This window comes from Trematomus bernacchii, unplaced genomic scaffold, assembly GCF_902827165.1.
Source record: "Trematomus bernacchii unplaced genomic scaffold, fTreBer1.1, whole genome shotgun sequence".
NCBI lineage: Eukaryota > Metazoa > Chordata > Actinopteri > Perciformes > Nototheniidae > Trematomus > Trematomus bernacchii.
In genome coordinates this window covers 10,776,463-10,797,912 of record NW_022987714.1, presented here as the reverse complement: position 1 = coordinate 10,797,912, position 21,450 = coordinate 10,776,463, and the positions used below count along the sequence as shown (strand labels likewise).

Below are 21,450 nucleotides of genomic sequence, written 5' to 3'. Positions count from 1 at the left end.
TTACACATTAGCGATTTAAAATACATTCTATATGCACGTGTTTGCCTGCCTGCACGTATGTGTGTGTTGGAGGGAGACAGCATGCCACAGTGGGTGTCTGTGCATGTGTATGAGGATTTTAGGAGACGGTGTTTGTGTTTCCTTGTGTGTGAGGGCCATTGAAAGCATCAGGGGAGGCATATGAATGCAACGTTTATAAATGACTCACACACACTGTAATGAGGTTTTGATACACTCATAGACTTCTTCACATTCTGCTGAATATAGGTTATTTTTTCATAGGAAATAACTATTGTGAATTCAAAGTGAGGTTTTCCACCAATTCCTACAGGTACAAACACAGCTGGTCACCACTTACATGCTGTTGCAGTTCCTATACCCTGTAGCTTTTAGTATGTCACTTATGTTCCCCCTGTTGCATTGAATGCCACTGATCTGCATTAGTGAATGAAGCAAACAAAATTAATCGAAAGGCTCCTTTTGCTGACTCCCAAATAACATCACCGCTGCACCACATGCACGCCAGATTTATTTTTACGGGGCACAGGCCAGATTTTTTGATAGTTGTAAAAGGAGTGGCATAGATTTACTGCATCCACAACAAATGTGTATGTATTCCTTTATGAGTTCTTTAGCTATTACTCACAAGGAGCTAGTTTGTCAGTGCTGTGTGTGCTCTTTCTGTGCTCTGTACTCCCGCAGTAATGAATGGTGCTGGTTAGACTATTCTGTCTCCGTCAGGCTTTTGGGGGGCCTACAGAGGAGCTCCTATAGGGTTTCATTAATCTGGCTGTCAGAAAGTATATGGGTGCTATCTTTTGTACAGGTCATGGTGGGCAGCTGTGTTACCACTGCCCTCTTCCTTGTTCTGGCTCTTCATCCCCTGACAGCGCCGACCGCAGGATGCCTGGCTGGCTGCTTTTTGGTGGGTGGGCGCGTGGGTGAAGTGAGACACACAGGGCATAATGCATGGCAGGGGGCTTTTACTGTCCGCACATACAGCCTGCTCTGTAATGATGAATACAACTGTTGTTATTTGCAAACTGGGACAGTCAGGGAATTCCTGGAATTTTGAAAGTCATGATCTCTTGTTATGTGGTTTTCAAGTAGGCAAAAACACATTGCAAAGAATCTGGGACATCAACAGATGACATCGCACAGTATCATTAGTTAGTGTGTAGGAAGTATATAAATGTGTGTGTCGTTAGATTTCATGAGAATATCATCACATGTCACTTGTAATTTTATGAATAAATGAAACTGTTTTAATGTGTCATACAAAGATGCATTCAGAAGGAATGCAGCTATACTGTATATTTGGATGTATGTGTGTGTGTGAGTGTATGCATATTTACCTTTCTTTAACACTTACAGTAAAATGCTACAATGGAATTTATTTTTCTTTACATTTTCAATAGTTATTTCCCCTTTCTTCTATTTTGATGAGCTTTTTATCTGGTGGTACTGTTATTATGTTCCCATATAACAACTTTTAAAAGCCAGTTAGACAAGAAGGGAACTCAAGAGAGCACAGACCTCCGCCAAAAGCCATGCCCCCCCCATATTTAAAAAATAATAATGTGCATATCTGCCCCATGATTTGGATCTGCTCCAAACTGTAATGCGATATTCCTTGGCCGATGCTGCACCCTTCCTCATGAACGCATACAAATTTGACACCAATTCAGATTTCTGTACAACAGAATATATTAGGGTTTTATTGACCCATTTCATAAAAAATGAATATTCTTGAATCATTCTATTCTGTACAATACAAAAAGGAAAAAAAGATTATGTTTAAAACTCATGTTTATTATCTGACTATCATTAGATATGTATTTTAGAGTATCACACTGAATATTCTTTTTACCGCCACTCCTCTCCTAATATAATCTTTATTTTAGGTTACATTATGTTACTGTAGCTGCTGGTTGCAGGCTCATGTAGCAGTTTGTGGTGCATTCATTGCAGCTTTCAGCTCAACCATGCACATAAATTATTAATGCTTTTTAACTGCTGTTAAAAAGAAATATGAAATATGCACTTCTGATCTATAAATTTCACTCCAGTGTCAACGCTCTATGGATTTACAATATTGCCCATCCATCCTGGCTGACAATATGCTGCAACTACAAAGTAAAAAGATTACACTTCCACCCTCTTGTAGATTAAATTCTGAAGCACAGATTCCTCTAGTCTGACTGCTGTAAAAACAACTGTAACAATGTTTGATATCGGCGGATCCGAAATCATCCGGAATGCACCACTCCCATGGCTGGTTTAATTGTGTATGTGTCAATTTTTCCCCCCTTTTATTGGCTGTGCTAAATCACACCTGCTCCTTGTTCGTCTACTCGCGGCCACACCTAAGAGGCGCTACAGTGACACGATGCTTAATAACAATCAAGCGCTCTCTCAATCTGCACCAAAAAGATCCTAATCCACTCTGACAGAGAAACACCTGATGGCCATGCATACCGCTTCCCATCTCCAACTATTCCTACACAACCTGGGACACACACACACAGTCACAAGTGATGAAGGTTTTATACCTCCTTCTTATGCTTAGTAAATCAGAGGAATACCACTTTAACAAATATGAAGTGGATCTAGTGTATGCTCACTTTCTCCCTGTCAGATTTGATTAGGTCAGGTCTGTATCTTTACTTTGATCTCAGTGCGGAGCAGACAGGCTGCAGGCACACCAGCTCTTTATCTGTGTGGTTTTGTGTACAACATTTCCTTGACTGACTGAGGTTGCCATGGACCATAGGCAGCAGCAGCATGTGGCTCAGACTAGTTGTCAGACATTTCATTTAGAAGAGCTTTATATACATCAACTTTAGTGTCATGATATAGAAAGGGCTAGTGTTTAGCTTGGGCTGCTCACTTTCAGCCAGCTAGCTGGATAGACAGGTCAAAAAGAGAACATTTCTTGAAAAAATGCACATAATGTTCCTACAGTAGTCAAAGTTATTTGATGCTGCGGCGCCGTTGAGTTTGATCAATCATTATTGATTCAGTGCATACTTCATTGGATACACTGTGCAATATTACCATCCAAGGCTACAGTACGGTAATGACATTAATAGAGGCAAATGCGATAATAGCTCAAATGACCGTAATCCTTGGAAGTGGGTGGGGAGGTGGGGGTAAACATCCTCTGCTACACCCTCCCCCTCTGTTTGGGCAAAAGGAATACCAGGTTATAAAAATATGAAGTAGATCCGCTTTATTATAATACAATTTACTAAGGTTTTCCTGTCAGATATGATTAGGTCAGTATGGTTACATTGATTTCTGATCTGCAGCTCAGAGGAGACACACCAACTCCTGCTGCCAGCCTGCCATCTTTTTATCTGCGTGGTTTTGTGTACATCATTTTCATGACTGACTGAGGTTGCAGTCCAGGATGATGTAAGCCTGTGTTAATTCAGTGTGGACAGTGCCGGCTTTGTTCTGTGCCCTTTGGTGCTGCACTAGAGCTGTGCAGGGCTCGCTTATGTGACCTCTACCATTGTAGCTTGATGTGAATTTGAAGCTTTGTTTTGTTGCTGCAGTTGAATAAAAAAAGAAGGGGAAAGCTGGGCATGGGAAGAAGTGAAGCATATTTTAGCTTTCCATTTTGATATTCCTTCTTTAACTTTGCATTTTTGCATCATCAAGTTGTTTATTTCCCTTAGTACTCCTGTGACATAATTATCCTGGTAAAGGTTTTTTATTCAAATATGCAATAGACCTGCTGAAAAAGCTTAACTCTGTTACTTTAATCTTTTTTCTTTTTAAAGCGCAGATTTGTGAAATGCAAAGGAAGGGCAAGTAGAAGCAGACAGTCTTTGATGTTTGTGTTGCCTTGTGTGTCGGTTCACAATGAGATCAAGACAAATATGTTCACCTTACCCTTTAGTAAAGATGAGATATTTGTTGAGGAAGTCTTTGTGGTGAGATTTAATCAGCAGTTTTTACGGTCTCCAACAATATTCTCAAACCACAGGTATACATTAACACAGGATGAAGAGAGTGAGAACATACTTTGCTCTATTTCCTGACCTATTTGTGGTGCATCTCTGGCATTATACAGCAGCTGCAAGAGTACAGATTTACACTGTTAATTGTTAACTGACATTATACTCACCTGCTCTTTGGCTGGAAATTGATGTATTTGAATAATTAATTTGTTTTGGCAGAATTAGAATGCACTTAATGTTCCTTTTGTTTTCTCTTTAGGCCTGAGCTACAACAAACAGACGATTCATCTGAACAGCATGAATCCACATCCTGTTTCAACTGAATGAGTGCAAACAATCAACACACAGTTCACTGCTAACCTTCCGACCGTCCCACACAGACACCCCTGACCACCATACTGTAACATCAGCCAGTCCCTGAAAGGACAGCTTCATTACCCCGTCCACCCACCCAATTAGGAGCCAGATGGCGCTTCTGGCCAATCAAATCATGGATGCAAGGATTCTCAGCAGCATGAACGGCAGAGCAGAGCTTTCCCAGTTCTTGAGAGTTACCAATCAAAGCATGGTTTCCCAGGTGAATTCCTCCGAGGATGACAGCCGCAAGAACAGGAAGTACCCCTGCCCGCTGTGTGGAAAACGCTTCCGCTTCAACAGCATCCTTTCCCTTCACATGCGCACACACACTGGTGAGAAGCCCTTCAAGTGCCCATACTGCGACCACAGGGCTGCACAGAAGGGCAATCTGAAGATACATCTCCGCACCCACAAGCAAGGCATTATGGGTAAAGGCCGTGGGAGAATTAGGGAGGAGAATAGACTGCTTCATGAGCTTGAGGAAAGGGCGATACTAAGGGACAGGCAGACACGAGCTGGTCAAATCAGCCAACAGCAAATATCCAATACAAACCAACCTCAAAACACACTGTTACACACTGTGCCGACACAACCCCTGTTCTTCATCAACTCTGCTGCAGCAGAGAGCCTACCACACACATCCACATCCCCTAAGGTGGCTGCCATCCCTGATGATCCCATCCAGCCCCAACCCGCTGGCTTCCGCTGCTCATTCTGCAAAGGAAAGTTCAGAAAGCAGCAGGAGCTTGAACGCCACATCAGGATCCTCCATAAGCCCTATAAATGCACCTTGTGCGAGTTTGCTGCCTCACAGGAGGAGGAACTTATCGGCCATGTTGAGACAACACACATTACTGCTGAATCAGGCTCAGGGCAGAAGCCTGTGATGGGGGCTGGTGAGAAGAAAAAGCCCACGGGTGAATTCCCCTGCGAGGTGTGTGGACAGACCTTCAGCCAGGCCTGGTTCCTGAAGGGTCACATGAGGAAACATAAGAACTCTTTTGAGCACTCCTGTCAAATCTGCGGTCGTCGATTCAAAGAACCCTGGTTTCTGAAGAACCACATGAAGGTCCACCTCAACAAGCTGGCTGCTAAGCGTAATCTCCCTGCTGAGCATGACACCTCTGTTAGCATGAATAGCCTAACGCAAGACCACCAGAACAACCTTTACTCGCAGTACATCACCCACATTCACAACAGGTTCCTCACGGCTGAGAGAGCCGAGCATCAAGACTACAGCCAGATACTGGCCTCAGCAGGCGTTGACATGAAGGTTAGGGAGATGCTAGGGAGGATGATTTCCTCAGCTCAAGGCCCTATGACGGATACGGAGAGCTCCTCTTTACTGGGTTTAAATCATCTCCCCCCTCCACTGAGCTCCACCAGCATGGAATATCTGCAGAAGGTCATATCTAACAGAGAGACTCTCAGCAGCTACCCAGGCTGGCAGATCATGACCCCAGGGCTGAATGTTGAACAGCAAATGTTCTGTCCTAAAGAACAGCAGCAGAGTTCCTCCTACCTGACGGAGAGATGTTTTCCCGTTGACGATGGAAAGGTGGGTCAGAGCGACCCGGACACCAAGGCCACCAGCAGGCCCGGTAGTCCAGGCAGCGTGAGTCGTCATGGGCCGACAGAGATCCTCACCGAGACCGGGAGCTCCCACTCTGGCAGCGGCCTCGACCAACGGCCACAATCTTCTTCTCCAGCTACAGGTAATTCAGTCAAAGAACATTTTCTTTTCTTCTGAAAGCTATAAGGTCTAATTCTTAATGATTTATTACATCACATTTTCCTTATTAGTTTATGGTCTCATTTGTTTCTGCAATACATCATAATGTTCATTCAGTAAATAATGGTCCCATTTAGAGTAAAATAGACGATAATACAGGGTATGCTTTAGGTTTTGGATACCTTGTGATTGAGTTTTGATGCTCTCATTATTTCTTACAACTTTAAACTTTCACAATGAGTTTCAATAACTTTTCAGTTGGTGAAAGTGAATTATAACATTTTGGTCTCCTTAAAATGTATTTTACAGCTTTTGGTTGTACTTGGCAATGGCAACTGCTAAAAACCAATGGTCAAAATGCAACATTTCAAAACTGTAGTCCACAAACTAATGGGTGACGTGATGTACAGTCCTTTTGTTTCACGTACTTCTTTTGCTTTTTGCCCTTAATTGACAGACAGGAAATGCAGGTAGAGAAATGTCCCCATTTGTATTCCAACCAAAGTGTTGTAGTTAACATTGTTTATATGGCTTAGTCTGTCTCTTGCGCACCCCCTAAACTTTATAGAAGCATCAAACTGAATGACATGATTGCCCCTTTATTATTTTGCCAGTTTTTTGCAGGACTACATGTTTCTATTCTGAGAATTTATAATATGACAGACCGTATTACAGTGAACTAAATCAGCTTCCAACAAAAGATTTCTTCATCTTATACATTCTCTTTCTATGTTTTCTTTAAAAAATATATAAAGTAGCTAAGTGACAGCTATGGCCTCATCTTTCTTCCCACTAAGTGTAGGGGGACATGAAGCTCAGGGTCAGCAACACCACCACAGATATTACTGTCATCCACAAGGACTTTGTCTTCCTTTAAAAGATAATGGCATCATGTTGAATTGTAGGGATAATTAGTACCCTCTATTTTATATCCGTCACATCCCCACCCCTTGCCTACGGGGGCACAAGATGTTAATGCATGCCATCTGGTGTTTTTAATGATTTGATATATACCACCCAGTGATTTTTATGATTTGATCTACCACCTGGTATTTTTATTGATAGTCTTCTGTTCCACCTGGTGATTTGGATGATTCGGCTCTCTGGGTAAATGCCTTTCTTGTCATGGCGTCCTGCTAACATGTTATCATGGGCCTAAATTACTGCTTTAACAGCGTTGTTAAGAGAAGAAAAACAAGCCGAAACTTTTGTTCTGTTTTTCATCGCTTACCAATATGGTTATTTTCCACTGGAATACTGCTGTTATGTACATCCAAGTCTGATGCGCTCTTGTGGGATTTGATCCAGCATCCTCTTAAATGTTGGCCGTATAGCAGAGATAAATGGATCACGTCTAATCTCATTAGATGCTTTGTTTCCATATTGTACACACATACAGCTATCTGCATATTTACATGTAAATTCTCGCTGTTTACGGCCAAATCCCTCTCTGGTTGCTCTTTAAAAACATATTCAAGCTCTGTTGTTTTTACTTTCCCTCTTCTCCCCCTATCTCCGAGACCATACGGTGTCACTTCCAGAAACATTTATGATAGCTGGCTAGCTGAGGATTTGAGTGCACACAGTTCTGGGATGGCACATTCAGTATCAGACTCTAATTTCAGTCAATATTAAGCATGGAAACTAATTCATTGTAAAGGTCAGGCGTCATTGCTTTAGTCAATGATGGATCCGGCAGGCTCTCTCTCCCCCTTCTCCTCCTCCTCTCCTCTCTGTTCTTAGTCTTGTGTAATGGTAGACTCACTCTGGGGGCTTAGCACCGCATTGTTTAGCTCTGACAATATATCCCAGAGACCTCTGCAGCTGCTCCCTGCGCTCACAATGACAGATTAATTAACACAATCACACGCTGCTGGCCCTGGCTCAACACACAGGTCTGCTGCGGGACAGATAGGTAAATCCTACACATATGGAGAACACGCACCACTTGATGAGGGTTTAATAACAGGGATAAGTTTTTTCGGAGGTGGGGGGGTGGGTTGTAACTGATCAAGTCTGTCTGTCTCGATGGTTGGACGTGGGGGAAGAGAGAGCGAGTGTTTTCTAATTCAGGAGAGCGGAGATGCTGAGGAAGAATTACCACTGCCAGATGTTCAGCTTGAGGAACATTGATTAGTCCAGAATTACTGGCTGCATTATTCATAGTCAGCCTATGGTGGTCATGAAGTTATTGATGTTCTCAATATGGATAGCAAATATAGTACAGTCGTGGCTGTCAGAGTGAGAGACGGCTTCTTTGCTCGATACATCCAGACACAGTGCTGGATTTAGATTTTGAACTACAAATACCCGGCATCTTAAATTAGAAATCACACTTTGATTTCAATAGAAGGCGTGTGTTGCAAATGACTTCTCTCAATATCTCATCAGGACAGATTTGAAGATGCACTTTGACTTTAATTATAATCTGAGATTAAGACTAACGACGTCTTCTTAAAATGATAAACTAATGAAGGGTGCATGCTTGAGGCCTCTGACCTACATTGGGCCGGTTAGATCCCTGCTCAGAATAAAAAACATGCCTAACAAACATAAAATGCTCTGACAGTTATTAATTAGTCCCATTCAATACTCTTAACCTCAAGGTCAGTGAGCAGACACCATGTAATGATGTTGTCCCCACATGTGTTTTGTCTCTTATTCCATGCTTTTACACTTATTTTACTGTAAGCGTTACAGCTACGAGAGCCTGGAATGATAAGCGTCTGTAAAAGGTTGATTGGTAATATGAGCAGCAGTTCACTCAGAAACATAGATAAAGCAAGCTGCTGTACAGAGTATCACTTTTTAATGTGGATGTTACATCCTTCTATTATTTGCGACTGCTGACAGTAAAAGCATTTTATAACCAAAGATTTCCTAATCTAACTAATTCTGCACTCATTCAGAGATCACACTCTTTCTGACTGGGTTGTCTAAACTGATTACCTGTTGGCTTTCCTGTCTCACTCTCACTTCTGTCTTTTAATCCTCTTTTTAATTATTATTGCAGATATGAGGCTCAAATTAAGCTCAAAATGCTTGTTTTCCTAGCATGCAGATAAAAAGATTTACCCAGGGAGTTCTGAACACCTGCCTTGAAATATTGTTCCACCGTCTCCTGAATGCCATTTGGCTTAATTGACTTGGAAACGTCCCAAATGCGTCATTGACTATGTGGTCTAATTAATATTAATAATATATGCTATTATAAACATCAAAGAACATCTGGTGCCCCTGTTTTTCTCACCAGTCTTGTGTGTGACTCTCTCGCTCTCACTCTGTTTCATCTTAAACCAAACCAGCCACCATGTATCTGTGCTTTGCATTTTCAGGTGCCTGATTGCATATATAGAAAGAGCCAAAACCTCACTGTGTAGAGTTTGATATCTACAATATACCTGCCAAATGCCTAAGTAAGCATATAGTATGTGAGCCCGTGATTGCATTGACGGTGATGTGTGTTGTAAATCTTAAAGCCTATTTCCATATGAAATGAATCACTCGTCCAAGCCAGCTGCATGCTTTTTCCAAAGACACGGCTCACTTGAAGCATTTATTTATTTATTTACCTTTTTCCTCTGCCTTGCACATCCAGTAAGGGCGGATAACTCATACGCATCACTTCATTAGATGCTCTGTGTTAGGTGAGAGAGGCTGGGGTTTGTAATGATGCAGTAATTGGAGTTTTGGTTGATAAATCTAAGCTCTAAAATGACTCCCCTCACATAATGTGAGCCTCGGCAGTGTAAGTAAATCTTAAACTGATTAAGTTAGCATGAACCAGGCAATCACAAAGATGGCACCCATCCAAATGAAGAGGGAAAAAAAGGGCAGAGTCTTCATTCTTTGTATTGTTTTACAGCTCTCATGTAGGCTGGCAAATGGGTCCACGCTGAAAGATGAGGTCAGATATATGTGTTTTCTGCATTTGGAGCTGGCCGGTAATGTCATCGTAATTTAAGCCGCAGAATAATTTAGATATATGGCGTGCGTCTGAAAGAGTTCCATTAAGCTGTTTGGATTTTTTTGTCTCTTACTGGAGACGAGGGTGTGGCACTGTTGAAGTCTCTTTCCCGCTCTTGCACGCCCACGCACGTCGCCACGCACATGTATACAGACATTAAATAAAACATGCACACACCCACACACACACACACACACACACACACACACACACACACACACACACACACACACACACACACACACACACACACACACACACACACACACACACACACACACACACACACACACACACACACACACACACACACACACACACACACACACAAACACACACAAACTCATATACAGTACAAACAGGGGTGACTGCATTCTGTCAGGGGCACGGATTTGCCATTTCAGCAGTGATTTTTCAATTTCATTAGGTTCAGCTCTATTTAGTTAATATGTGGCTGTTATTTTATGGGTTTGTGCATTTGAAATAGTAAAAAAAAATCTTCTTTTACTACTGTTCACCTCACAAAAGCGGGGTTTTCTATTAAAGTTGGAAACAAAGTGAAGTAACAACTACAGATCATTAGATTTATATTTACCTCAGAGCATTGCCTCAGGGTCAGATCCTGAGGTATATGAAATTGATATTTCTCTGGCGGGGATGAATCACTGTTGTAACTCAGATATTAGTCCATTAAAGAAGAACAATAAGGCATCAATATGCATAGAATTAAATTAATGGTGGTGGGTTTATCTCCCTATCCCAGACGCATCCCTAAAAGACACAGTATAATGTATGACCTGACCTTCAAATGCCAGGAGAGTGTTGGGCAATAAACTGCCAATATTTGTGGCTTAATGGTGTCGGATGACTTTTACTGTAATTGGAATGGCAGGGAAACAGCTGGGCTGTTTAAAGACAGTGCAAGGCTGAGGTCTTAGACAATCACTAACTCAAAATGGTAACATGCAGTGTGTTTAACCCTGAAGGGAGTTTCTGTGATAGCTAATGATTAAACTGTAGGTAAACAGAGGGAAGAAGATTTAAATTACCTTTAATTAAAAGTTATGGTGAGCGAGATCAAATCTTGTCTCCAGATGGATATTTTTCATAGGCTAAAAGGAGAAAAATTACCCTCAATCATTCCCCACAATAATACACTTTGTACTTTTTGAATTATGGCTCCGACACACCATTTTTCAAGTATGAAGCAAAAATAAACTCAGCTACAGTACGTGGTGCGGTTAATCAGAACAGCTCACATGTTGGACGTTATTTTGACTGGGGAACCCACTTACTGGTTTTGATGGAATGAGGTTCTTGTCTGCGACATCTGCCTTATTCTAGTTGCTTTGAATTTGACTGTTTATTATTTCTGGAAGAATCTTGTTTGGTGTTAACATCTTTGGGTGTATTTATTGCACATGGTGGTGGCGTCCATACTGTAAAATGATGGATCACTGGAGCTGAAAGCTGATTACAAGCTTGATTTACTGCAGGGCAGCCCTTAAATCATTCAACTCAGCCTGGTGTGGGATTGCAACATTTTTCATGTTTAGACATCGGTTGTTGGTACATACTTTTCTCACAACAGAACGCTCAGTATATGCCTCATATAAACATTGTTTCCTAATTTGATTTGGATTGTATTATGTCTTTGTTGTTCTTGTCTGTGTTAGGTGAGAAAGTCTACAGGTGTCCGGTCTCCAGTGACTTCACTGCTGCACAGACAGCCTCCCTCAGCTTCCATCTGGATCGCTACCACTTCCCCCACTGGCAAAACAGCAGGGATCTTTCTTCTCCACTGCAGCCCACCAGCAGCAGCAGCAGCAGCTCCAGCCCCAACCCCAACCCCAAGCTCAGACCTCGATCCAGGGAAGGCTGGAGCCCGGCCCAGTACCTTGGCTTGGAGAACCACAGTGAAAACACCCTGCTCATCAACAAGCAGCCCGACATCACTGACAAAGACGCAGGTGTAGACGCCTCTTTATCTGCTCCAACCAGGAAGTCCCAGTACGAGCCTTTAGACCTGTCTGTCAGGCCAGACTCTGTCATGTCTCATTCAGGGATGTCTTCGGCTGAACTGCTTCAGATGGCTGGCGTTTTCAGTAATGGACTCTCCTCCTCCCTGGCCCGAAGGCTACAAAGTTACTCTAATGCTGCAGCTGAACTCGGAGTGAAGCCCGCATATCAGTGTGACCTTTTGGTGCAGGGAATAAAGGGAGAGATGAACGCGCTGAGTGCTGGCTCCACAGGTCACAACGGTGAAGGTGAATTTGAGAAATCTGAGCAAGGGAGGGATGATGAAAATGATGATGCTGCCAAGTGGAAGGTCCTGAAAAATGATATCCTCGAGCCCGAAGAGATGGGAGAGGCTGATTTCCAGATTCCAGGAGAAAAGAAGCATGAGAAGGCGGGACCTTGGGGCAGAGCAGTGGCTGAATCTCCCATCTCCTCTCTGGAGAACCTGACTCCAGGACAGGCAGATCAGCTCCAGCACCAGGGCGGCCTGCTCTCCTACCTCAGATCCCAGGGGAACATGAGCAGCACACACAACGTCAGTCTGAACGATGGGGGGAGCATGGAGACAGATGTTGCATCAGGTGAGCATCGGCTTATGTATCATGTATGTTAAATGCAGCTGTCACTGAAGTAAAGCCAGGGCTGCCTTCGGATTTGAAAGTATCTATTGCCATCTAGTGGACAAAGACGGGTCCATTATTTTTTCTTTCATCTTGTTATCTCCTTTCAGATGCTTTGTACCAACCCATGTCAATGTGACTGTAGATGGCCATATAACAATAATACAATTGCTTAACTTAATTGTATATATAAGTGGCTGCCTAGCATGCATGATATTGTGAGCCACAAGAATGCTGCCACCCCAAAAAAAAAGTGTTTGGCAGTATCTCCTCCCTCACCTGACACAGTAAGTGTGAAGAGCGAGTGTGAGTGTGTGAGAATAAATCCTGCCAATTACAAACAACACCCTTCCTTTATAGCACTTACGTTTTTTCTTCATCCCAGTTCGTATCTCTGATCTCAAATAGGGGCTAAAGAAGACACAGGTGTGTGGCACTGATTACCCCCACACTTTAAAGGATGATATAATCTCCTTGTGTGATAGGTTACAAATCACCCAAGCCAATGGAAGCCCACTGACGGAGAGGCTTAAGCTCTTGTGCTGGTGTGATATGCTTGCTGAGTGCAGATTTAATAATGCTGTCTCTCAAGAGAGGGAATCCAACAGCTGGGGTCTTTGATATGCATGTATTATGAGTGCAACATGATACACCTTCCCTCTGATCCCCCTCTTATTCAGAAACTCAATATGTTCATGTGAAAGACAGGAAAGTGCCTGTCAACTCCATTAGGGATTAACATCTGTTCCCTTTCTTTATGATTCTAACAGCAAGATGTAGTTTTCTATTTGATTGTACAGATGGTTATTATAATATGCCGAAAAGCAGCCCTCTCCTTCAACTCATGTCATGGAGATTGCGCTGTTTATGTTTCTTCCACCCTTTTATTGCGTATAAAGCCGTTTTAATTACAAATCAGATCAAAAGCTGTATGTTTTGAGTCGTCGTCTTTGAGGGTACCTTATGTTTTATATTTCTTGTTTTGAAAAAAGGGACAATTTGCTCCATTCAACAACAAAAACATTATACTGTGACTATCGCTTGGTGTCGCAGCAATGATAGCAATGTTTTAGTTTTTGGTTTGGAGTTATTTAAAGCATCCCTTCCCTTTTGATTGCTGCAGAATTATCTTCCATATTTTTTTTTTCTCCCTGAGAGAAGGAAGACACAGTAGACACAATAAACACCTGTCAGTCAAACTGGACATTGAGACGAGTATGTGACATTGAGAGTCCATCGAGCGTCCTCCAAAACTGAACTAAGCAGGTGGCCCGGCAGCCTGTCCTGTCTGCAGTGCTGACCAGGTGGCTTTGTCATGGGGCTGTCTCCTGTTGCCCCCATCCTCACCATACTGTATGGCACGTCGAGTGGCATGGTGACATATTGCCGGGCAGTTTGGACATGGAGTGATGTGTTTGTGATGACAGTTCAGGTCGGCTCCAATGTGCCAGCAGTGGTAATTGGCCAGATGGTGACCTCTGGTTGAACCTGTCTGCATGCTCATTAGTCTCACTGAGCCCTCCCTTGTGTTTTTAAACAAAAACTCCCATCTCTGCACTGCTTTGACTCCACCACTAGATGGCCACATTTACCACTCTAACTGTTAAGCTGTGGTAAAGCCTCTACATCTTCCTGTACCAGGTGTTTAACATGCTTTCATTTTTCTCAGGAATAATTAGGGCAACTATTTGTGTGGCACCACAGATGCCTTGAGGTTCAGAGTGTTATCTAACTTTAAACAAGTTCACCTAAACCTGCTGTTTCTTCTGCGACATCAGAGCAGGCCTCTCAGGCTCATGAGAACAAGTGAATATGAGAAGATCGATAAAGAAAGGATTAAGAATGAAACAGAGGGCAGAGAGAAAGGAAAGGCCCTGATTTGAAAGGTTGAAAGGGGTGAGTCATTATCTCATTGTCTGACCTCTGTGTACCCTCCGCGGAGAGGGTGACAAGAGAGCGAGAGAAAACGCGAGAGAAAAGGAGCGAGAAAGATCACCATAGATGGAGATAGATGGAGCGACAGCGAGGTGAAAGAGGAGCGGTAGTGCGGCTGTCTCCATGAGCAGATGTCGTTTGAGGGCAGCGAGAGGGCAGCGCGGCCTGCCTTTGTGCCTTGCTTCTCCCTATAGAGATAATGAAGGGTGGAGCTCTGGGAAGGATGTGCAGTCATCACTCACTGTCTGTGTGCCATCAGAGCTCAGCCCTGTGTCATCCGTCACCATTCAGCTCCTCTGGCCCCCGTCGGCCCCGCCACTGTCATCATGGTCATTATCTCAGCCTGTGACACACAACACTCTCACCACACACAGACACAGACACACACACACACAACACACACACACACACACACACACACACACACACACACACCACACACACACACACACACACACACACACACACACACACACACACACACACACACACACACACACACACACACTGGAATACATGTGTAGGTACAAACATATAAATGTACAAACACAACAAATTATGCACCTTACCTATAGGGCAGACTATAGTTTTACAATTCAAATACCAAAATAAAACTTTTGACACCGTTCTTTCACACAAAAGAAGCCAAAGTTCTAAAATGTGGGTTGAACACAGAAGGGTCAAAACAAATGTGGCAAACTGCTGCCTACTTGATGTTTAGTACTGCACTACACTATACTGTCACAGCTCTACTTATTGCAAGGGTACTACCTTGTACTTTAAGGAGTAGTTTGACATTTTAGAAATGACCGATATTTGCTTTCTTAATGAGTTAGATGTGAAGAAACCACTCTCATATCTGTCAAATAAATATTAAGCTCAGCCAGGAGAAGGTTAGCATAGCTAGCATAAAGCCTGGGAACATGGTAACAGCTAGACTATATATTTTAGGAATTTGTACACAAATCTAAAAGTAAAAATAACACCTTATAGTTTTACAGAGAGCTACTGGCGGGTTCAGTGAATTTGCTAAAAACAAGTCGAATGAGGCAAGAAACGGTGGTCAAACGATCATAAATCCTTTTAAAGTTTCACATTAGCTTAAGATAGAGAATGACTACCTAATTACTACTACTACTACTAGTACTACTACTCAAACTATCCATTGTAAACATCCATCACAGTTTATAGACTGCCTTCCTGGTTGATATTTGACCTAGCATACAGGCTAGTTATGTGCACACACATTTCCTGTGATTTCCCCTGATAATCAGGCTGTATTGTTAGCTTGTTTACAATCTGTCTGATTGTCTGACTGCCCGTGTTTCTTGTCTGACTTCGTTATAGTGATGTTGCCGTGTTCCCAGATCTCAGCAATTGCTTTGGTGAGTATAATGTTATCATAATAGATGCAAATGATGGCCCAGAATTACACAGGGCCCCAGTTTTATTAAACAAGAACTGTCATTTAATACAGTTCAATGTCAGCATCGTACAGAGTCAAAGTCAGTAATCACTCATTCTGTTTTTCTTCCTTCACTCTTTCTCTCAACACCACACAATCCCACCCCTCTCATTTCCTGTTCGGTCTATTTGTGCATCTGTGTACGTGTGTGTGTGCGTGCGTGTGTGTTTGTGTGTGTGGCTGTTCTGAAGCTATGGCCCGAGCAGCCTATGAATGGAAGATCATGTGGTGAAGAGATGGATGGCTCTGAGCCCACTGCTGTCTCCTCTAATTGTAAAATATTAGTTACATTAGACTTTGGCCTGTGATTAATGGAACTTATTTGGAGGTTGCCCTCTCCTGGACCTCCCCTCTCCTCTGGTGGGAGGGAAGAAAGAACTGCAGACCCAGGGAGACGAGAAGGGAGAGAAAGAAAGAAAGGCGAAAGAGAGGAGGGGGGGAGACAAGCAGGGCAACAAGCGACTGATGTCGACGCAAGACCTTTTGGCTTATTATTAACTGACGTTATGAGAGTGTAATGGGCTACAGGATTGTTCATGTCCTGAGGGTGCATTTACAAGATTTTAACAAGATTGAGGGAAATCTGTTCATTCAAGTTACAATGTAACAGTTGAATGTGGGAAAGTAGGATTTGTTCAGTTCCTACATGCTTATTTTTAAAAGAGCAATTTAATCAGATTAAGAGATGCAGAAGGGACCGCATGGTAACTCAATGGTTTCAGCGCAAGCCACATTATCCCAGGTTCATTTCCAGCCTTCGATCCTTTGTTGAATATCATACCCATCTCTATCTCCCATTCTTTTCAGTTTATTGTTTCATCTGTCAAATAAAGGCAAAAATTACCAAACAATTGGTTACACACAGGTCCAGTGCATAGGATTTGGTGGCATCTAGTGGATAGGTTACCCCTCCACTCACTCACTCACTCACTCACTCACTCACTCAGTGGAGACTCTGAGAACTAGGTGGAATTCATATAATGTAAAAAAACAGTTATGTTCTCTGCAACTGTAGGACATGGAGGTTTCAGTTGATCAAACAATCAGAATATAGTTATGAATATTATTTCCGTTTTTGTAAATAGATCTCCCCACCTTACATGCTCATCTTTAAAGAGAGGCACATAATCAGGGATGCTTGTCTTTTACTGTTCATTCCTATATCCTGTTTATTCCACGTCCATTGATTGAGGTTTGGAGACGGTGAAGTGAGATGGTTGGAGTTTAACGCTAAACTGCTCTGTACCTGGATTTTGACAAAGCTTCTCTTTCACCATTGTTCCTACCAGACGGCTCACACACACACACACACACACACACACACACACACACACACACACACACACACACACACACACACACACACACACACACACACACACACACACACACACACACACACACACACACACACACACACACACATTCACACAAACACACACACACCCAACTGTGCCATCCTGATGATATTCAGATGTGTCAGGCATTATCCTCTCTCTGACTGGTGTGTGTGGATATGTGTTTGTGTGTGTGTGTGTGTGTGTGTGTGTGTGTGTGTGTGTGTGTGTGTGTGTGTGTGTGTGTCCTTTACGGCCATCAGGTTATTATACACCAACAGATGGAGCATTACCTTTTATTGCTCACACCGTCTGTGAGTTTTCCCACTTTCCCCCCAAAAAAACACCTTTTTTATGTAGATGTGAAAGTGAGTGTTCAGCTGCGTACAGCTGTCTCGGCTCTGATGAGGAGCATGATAGAGAGGAAGAGGCGAGGGTGGGGGGAAAAGGCTGAGACAGCCCTCAGTTTTTGGGAAGTGATGTCAGATGACATCAGCACATAATGGTTTACTGTAACCATGAATCACAGAAAAACACATTAAAGCGTTAGACAAAAAGGAAAAGAGAATGTCACTATATGAGGTAACATCTCAAAAATAGCACAGCAGTGAACAAGGACACATGTCTGTCTATGTGGACAGGTAGATGAGTCATCCAGCACTGTTTTTGTTTTAGCTACACCTTCAGGCTTGGGTGTCATACTGATTTTTATTGAGGTCAGCTAAACTTCTGGAAGCTATTAGCGGTTTGCTTTGTTGTTTGTATCTTAAAGGTACACTCCGTGCTCTGTCATTTAGCTTCACATTATTTGGAGTTGCAGTTCTGTAGCGGGCGCTAAAGAGGGGGACAGACAGGAAGTTTTGGCATGCCTTGCCTCCCAGCTGCAGACGTCTGTCATTCCTCAACTCAACACTTGTGTGTGTGTTTATTTGTCTGTGTGTGTGCGTGCATGTATGTGTGTAGGGATGTGTTTGAGTTGTGGTCAGGAAATATGTTACAATAACTTGAAACTTGCTGGCCTTTTATAAAAACCTGTCTACTGATGAAGTGCTAGTGTTTAAAAGTACAAATTGTTATTATTAGGCCACAGTTTTAGACTTCTATTTTCTATTTATTTTTTCCAACAATACCACAGTGAGTTTAGCACTCTATAACTAAAAGGAAACTTGTTTTAGCCCCATTGAAACATGAGTGTCTTTGTGTGTTTTCATTTGCCACCCTAGCATTTCAGTCAAAGTTTAACTTCACACCTGGCAACATCTGGTCTCGAATACAGAAAAGAAATGACTTGCCAAGATAAACATTTAATATCAAGATTTATAACCATACCATTTTCACAGAACAAAAATTCGACCTTGCTTGTTTTCACAAAGCTGTTCCATGAACAGAAACCTGTCCCACGGAAGCCTTAAAAGGTGTAAATCATGTGATCTAAGTCTGACTTGGTAAAACAAATGTAAGGATCATAACTCTAAAGTGTTGTTGTAATACTCTTTTCAGCCACAACAAGCTTAAGTGCACCTCTACACCATATTCTAATTATGAATAAAAGCATTGTTTTCTTCCAGGTGAGTTAGAAATGGGGTAGTGGTGCACCACAGTCTCTTATGACCAAAACAAGTATAACAACAAACACTTGAATTCAGTTAAATTTGTGTTATTTAATTTAATTTACAAATACAGTCCCCCTGTTTCCACTCCTACTGCTATTTATTAAATGTTTTACTTTACTTTATTTACTTTTGTTTGTTTGTTTGTTTGTTTGTTTGTTTGTTCACCATGTAAAGCGGCCTTGGGTCCCTTGAAAGGCGCTATACAAATGTCATCTATTATTATTATTATTATTATTAATAATTTAGAAAAAAAGAAACTTAGAAAAAAGTATTCTGGTTTAACTATTTCTCCCACTTGTTTTTAGAGATCTTTTAAAACATTAATTCACCTGTTATTTAGTCATAAACACAGATCCCAAAACGATTCTGATCAGACTATGAAAATAAATCCCCAGAATTTGTTTTTATTAACTTGCCTCTCACGGCTTCCGTACTGTACTGTGACGTTTTGTTTCCCAACAGAGCTGCTAAACTATTTTAATATGACTGGCTCACATTAATAAGTATTGGTAATAAGTCTGATTTCTCTGTCTTTTCCAGGTCGGAAGCCATTCCAGTGCAGGTACTGCCCCTACAGCGCCTCCCAGAAGGGCAACCTGAAGACCCACGTCCTGTGTGTCCACCGCAAGCCCTTTGACAACAGCCTCTACCCCGACCGCCGCCTGCGACGCTCGCACCAGCCACAGAGGCCCTCCAGATTGCCTCAGAGCATCATGGGAGATAATCGTGTGGCAGGAAGAGACCAGATTGGCATGACATCACTCTGTGGGACTTGATGTTGTCATGGCAACAGCAGATACAGACAGTCATGCTTATTGTTTTAGCTTCACCTCGAAGGGGTTAGGATGATTGAAAATGTAAAAAAAAAATGTTAACAACCAACCTTGATGTACATTCCAGTGTTTACTTGAAGAGCCACAGTATGTATTTATCTGTAGCAAAGAAGCTGCCTATAATAATAATAAAGTCCGTTGTGATGTGAAAGTGTAGCGAGGGTATTTAGTGCCGTTCATTTTGTCAAAAGTGTCAAAACGATTTACTTGTGCTTACATGCATCTATCAGTTCAACACTTGTGTGATAGGGAGAATGTACCATGCCTGCCCAAAGCACTTGTTCTTTCATCCAGTAAATACCCTGTGTTACATTTTTGTAAATATCGCTCGATTTCCCTTCCAGTCCAGAAGTCCTGTCTATCTGTCAGGATATGGTGCCAGATGTTCGGGCTTTAATCGCGGCAGATGTAATGAAGTAGAATGTTGCACATCGGAGCTTCCATTTGTTCTGGATTCCACTCCAGGGAGAAAGCCTCTCTCACATATAATTATTGCCCATTAACTCCTATGCTTCATGCCCTCGTGCTGGAACAATGCTCAATTAAGGGGAACCAAGGAAATGGAAAAACTGCAGAGATGCATTGATAGTACATTCAAATCCTTTTTTTCTCTACTTTTGCTATAAAATCGAGTGTCACCACCAATGTGTGTATGCACCAGATCTGCCCACTTGTATGAAATAGCCCCAATCAGCATGGCTATTGTATGCAGCTACTATATGGTAATTTTAGCATGATCTGAGCTGCTTCGGCCTCCTGTGCCAAAAGTCTGCCCGTACATCCAGAGATCACCTTGGGCAGCTGTGTGCCTGTTCAGCCAGGGCCTTGTAGCCACAGCGATGTGACTTTGACTGACAGTCGGCCTGACAACTCCATTCATGCGCCACCTGCTAGCTGTCAATCAGGGTGGCCATCCTGGGGCTATTGACGGAGCTGTCAGCCTGTGTGAGATGTGTCTGTCAAAGCCCACCCACTCTGCCACTCTGTCTCCCTGCCTGGGCAGTCTGACATTCGTTTACTGTCCCCCTTCCATCCCTTCCATCTCTTTCTCTTTCTTCCACTCTGTCTGTCCGTCTCCTGCCTGTTTCCCTTCAGAGACATGCCAGCCCCTTAATCCCCGATCCAATCACAGATTCTTTGGGTACACATTTGTCATCCTCAAACCCTCTGGACTTCTTCACATCACTTCTACAGGTGACTCAGGCCTCATATACATGTGTTTTCTATCGCTGCTACTTGTGTTTGCACTGTACGCCAATGTCACCAATCCTTTCTCTCCTCTGTTTCCCTTGACATTTCTCTATCATCTCTTGTTCTGCTGCACCTTTGCTCACTCACCCTTCATCTCTCTGGCTGACAGGTGACAAGTTCTGGGCCTCCAGCTGACTGGCTAATCGGAGACCTGTCATACCTGTCAATAGTTTTTCAGAGCCATGCCAAGCCACATCAGGCCAGCCCAGACCATCTTGTGAGTTGACCAAGGGCACAGAGTTTTGCAGCAAGTGGAGGAAATTCTCCCAAAAAACTCAGCAATGTAGGAATTTCTGTCACTTGCACCCCTCCAACAGCCCTCTGGATATGGATCATCCCTAAGGCCTCCTCCT

At 42.7% G+C, this 21,450-nt stretch overlaps 1 protein-coding gene across 1 annotated transcript; it reads left to right on the top strand.

Annotated features, from left to right (window-relative positions):
* Positions 1-4,011: 4,011 nt before the first annotated feature.
* On the top strand, positions 4,012-19,980 carry LOC117491525 (zinc finger protein 536-like). The gene is made up of 4 exons (XM_034141551.1): positions 4,012-4,020; positions 4,393-6,040; positions 11,701-12,624; positions 19,554-19,980. The coding sequence occupies exons 1-4, from the start codon at positions 4,012-4,014 to the stop codon at positions 19,787-19,789; spliced, it is 2,817 nt and encodes a 938-aa protein (XP_033997442.1). The 3' UTR covers positions 19,790-19,980.
* Positions 19,981-21,450: the final 1,470 nt, after the last annotated feature.

Bases quoted from the DNA above. Each gene is read 5' to 3' on its own strand.
- LOC117491525 (XM_034141551.1), top strand. The intron at 6,041-11,700 runs GTAATTCAGTCA...TGTCTGTGTTAG, and splicing joins ATCTTCTTCTCCAGCTACAG to GTGAGAAAGTCTACAGGTGT. The intron at 12,625-19,553 runs GTGAGCATCGGC...TGTCTTTTCCAG, and splicing joins GGAGACAGATGTTGCATCAG to GTCGGAAGCCATTCCAGTGC.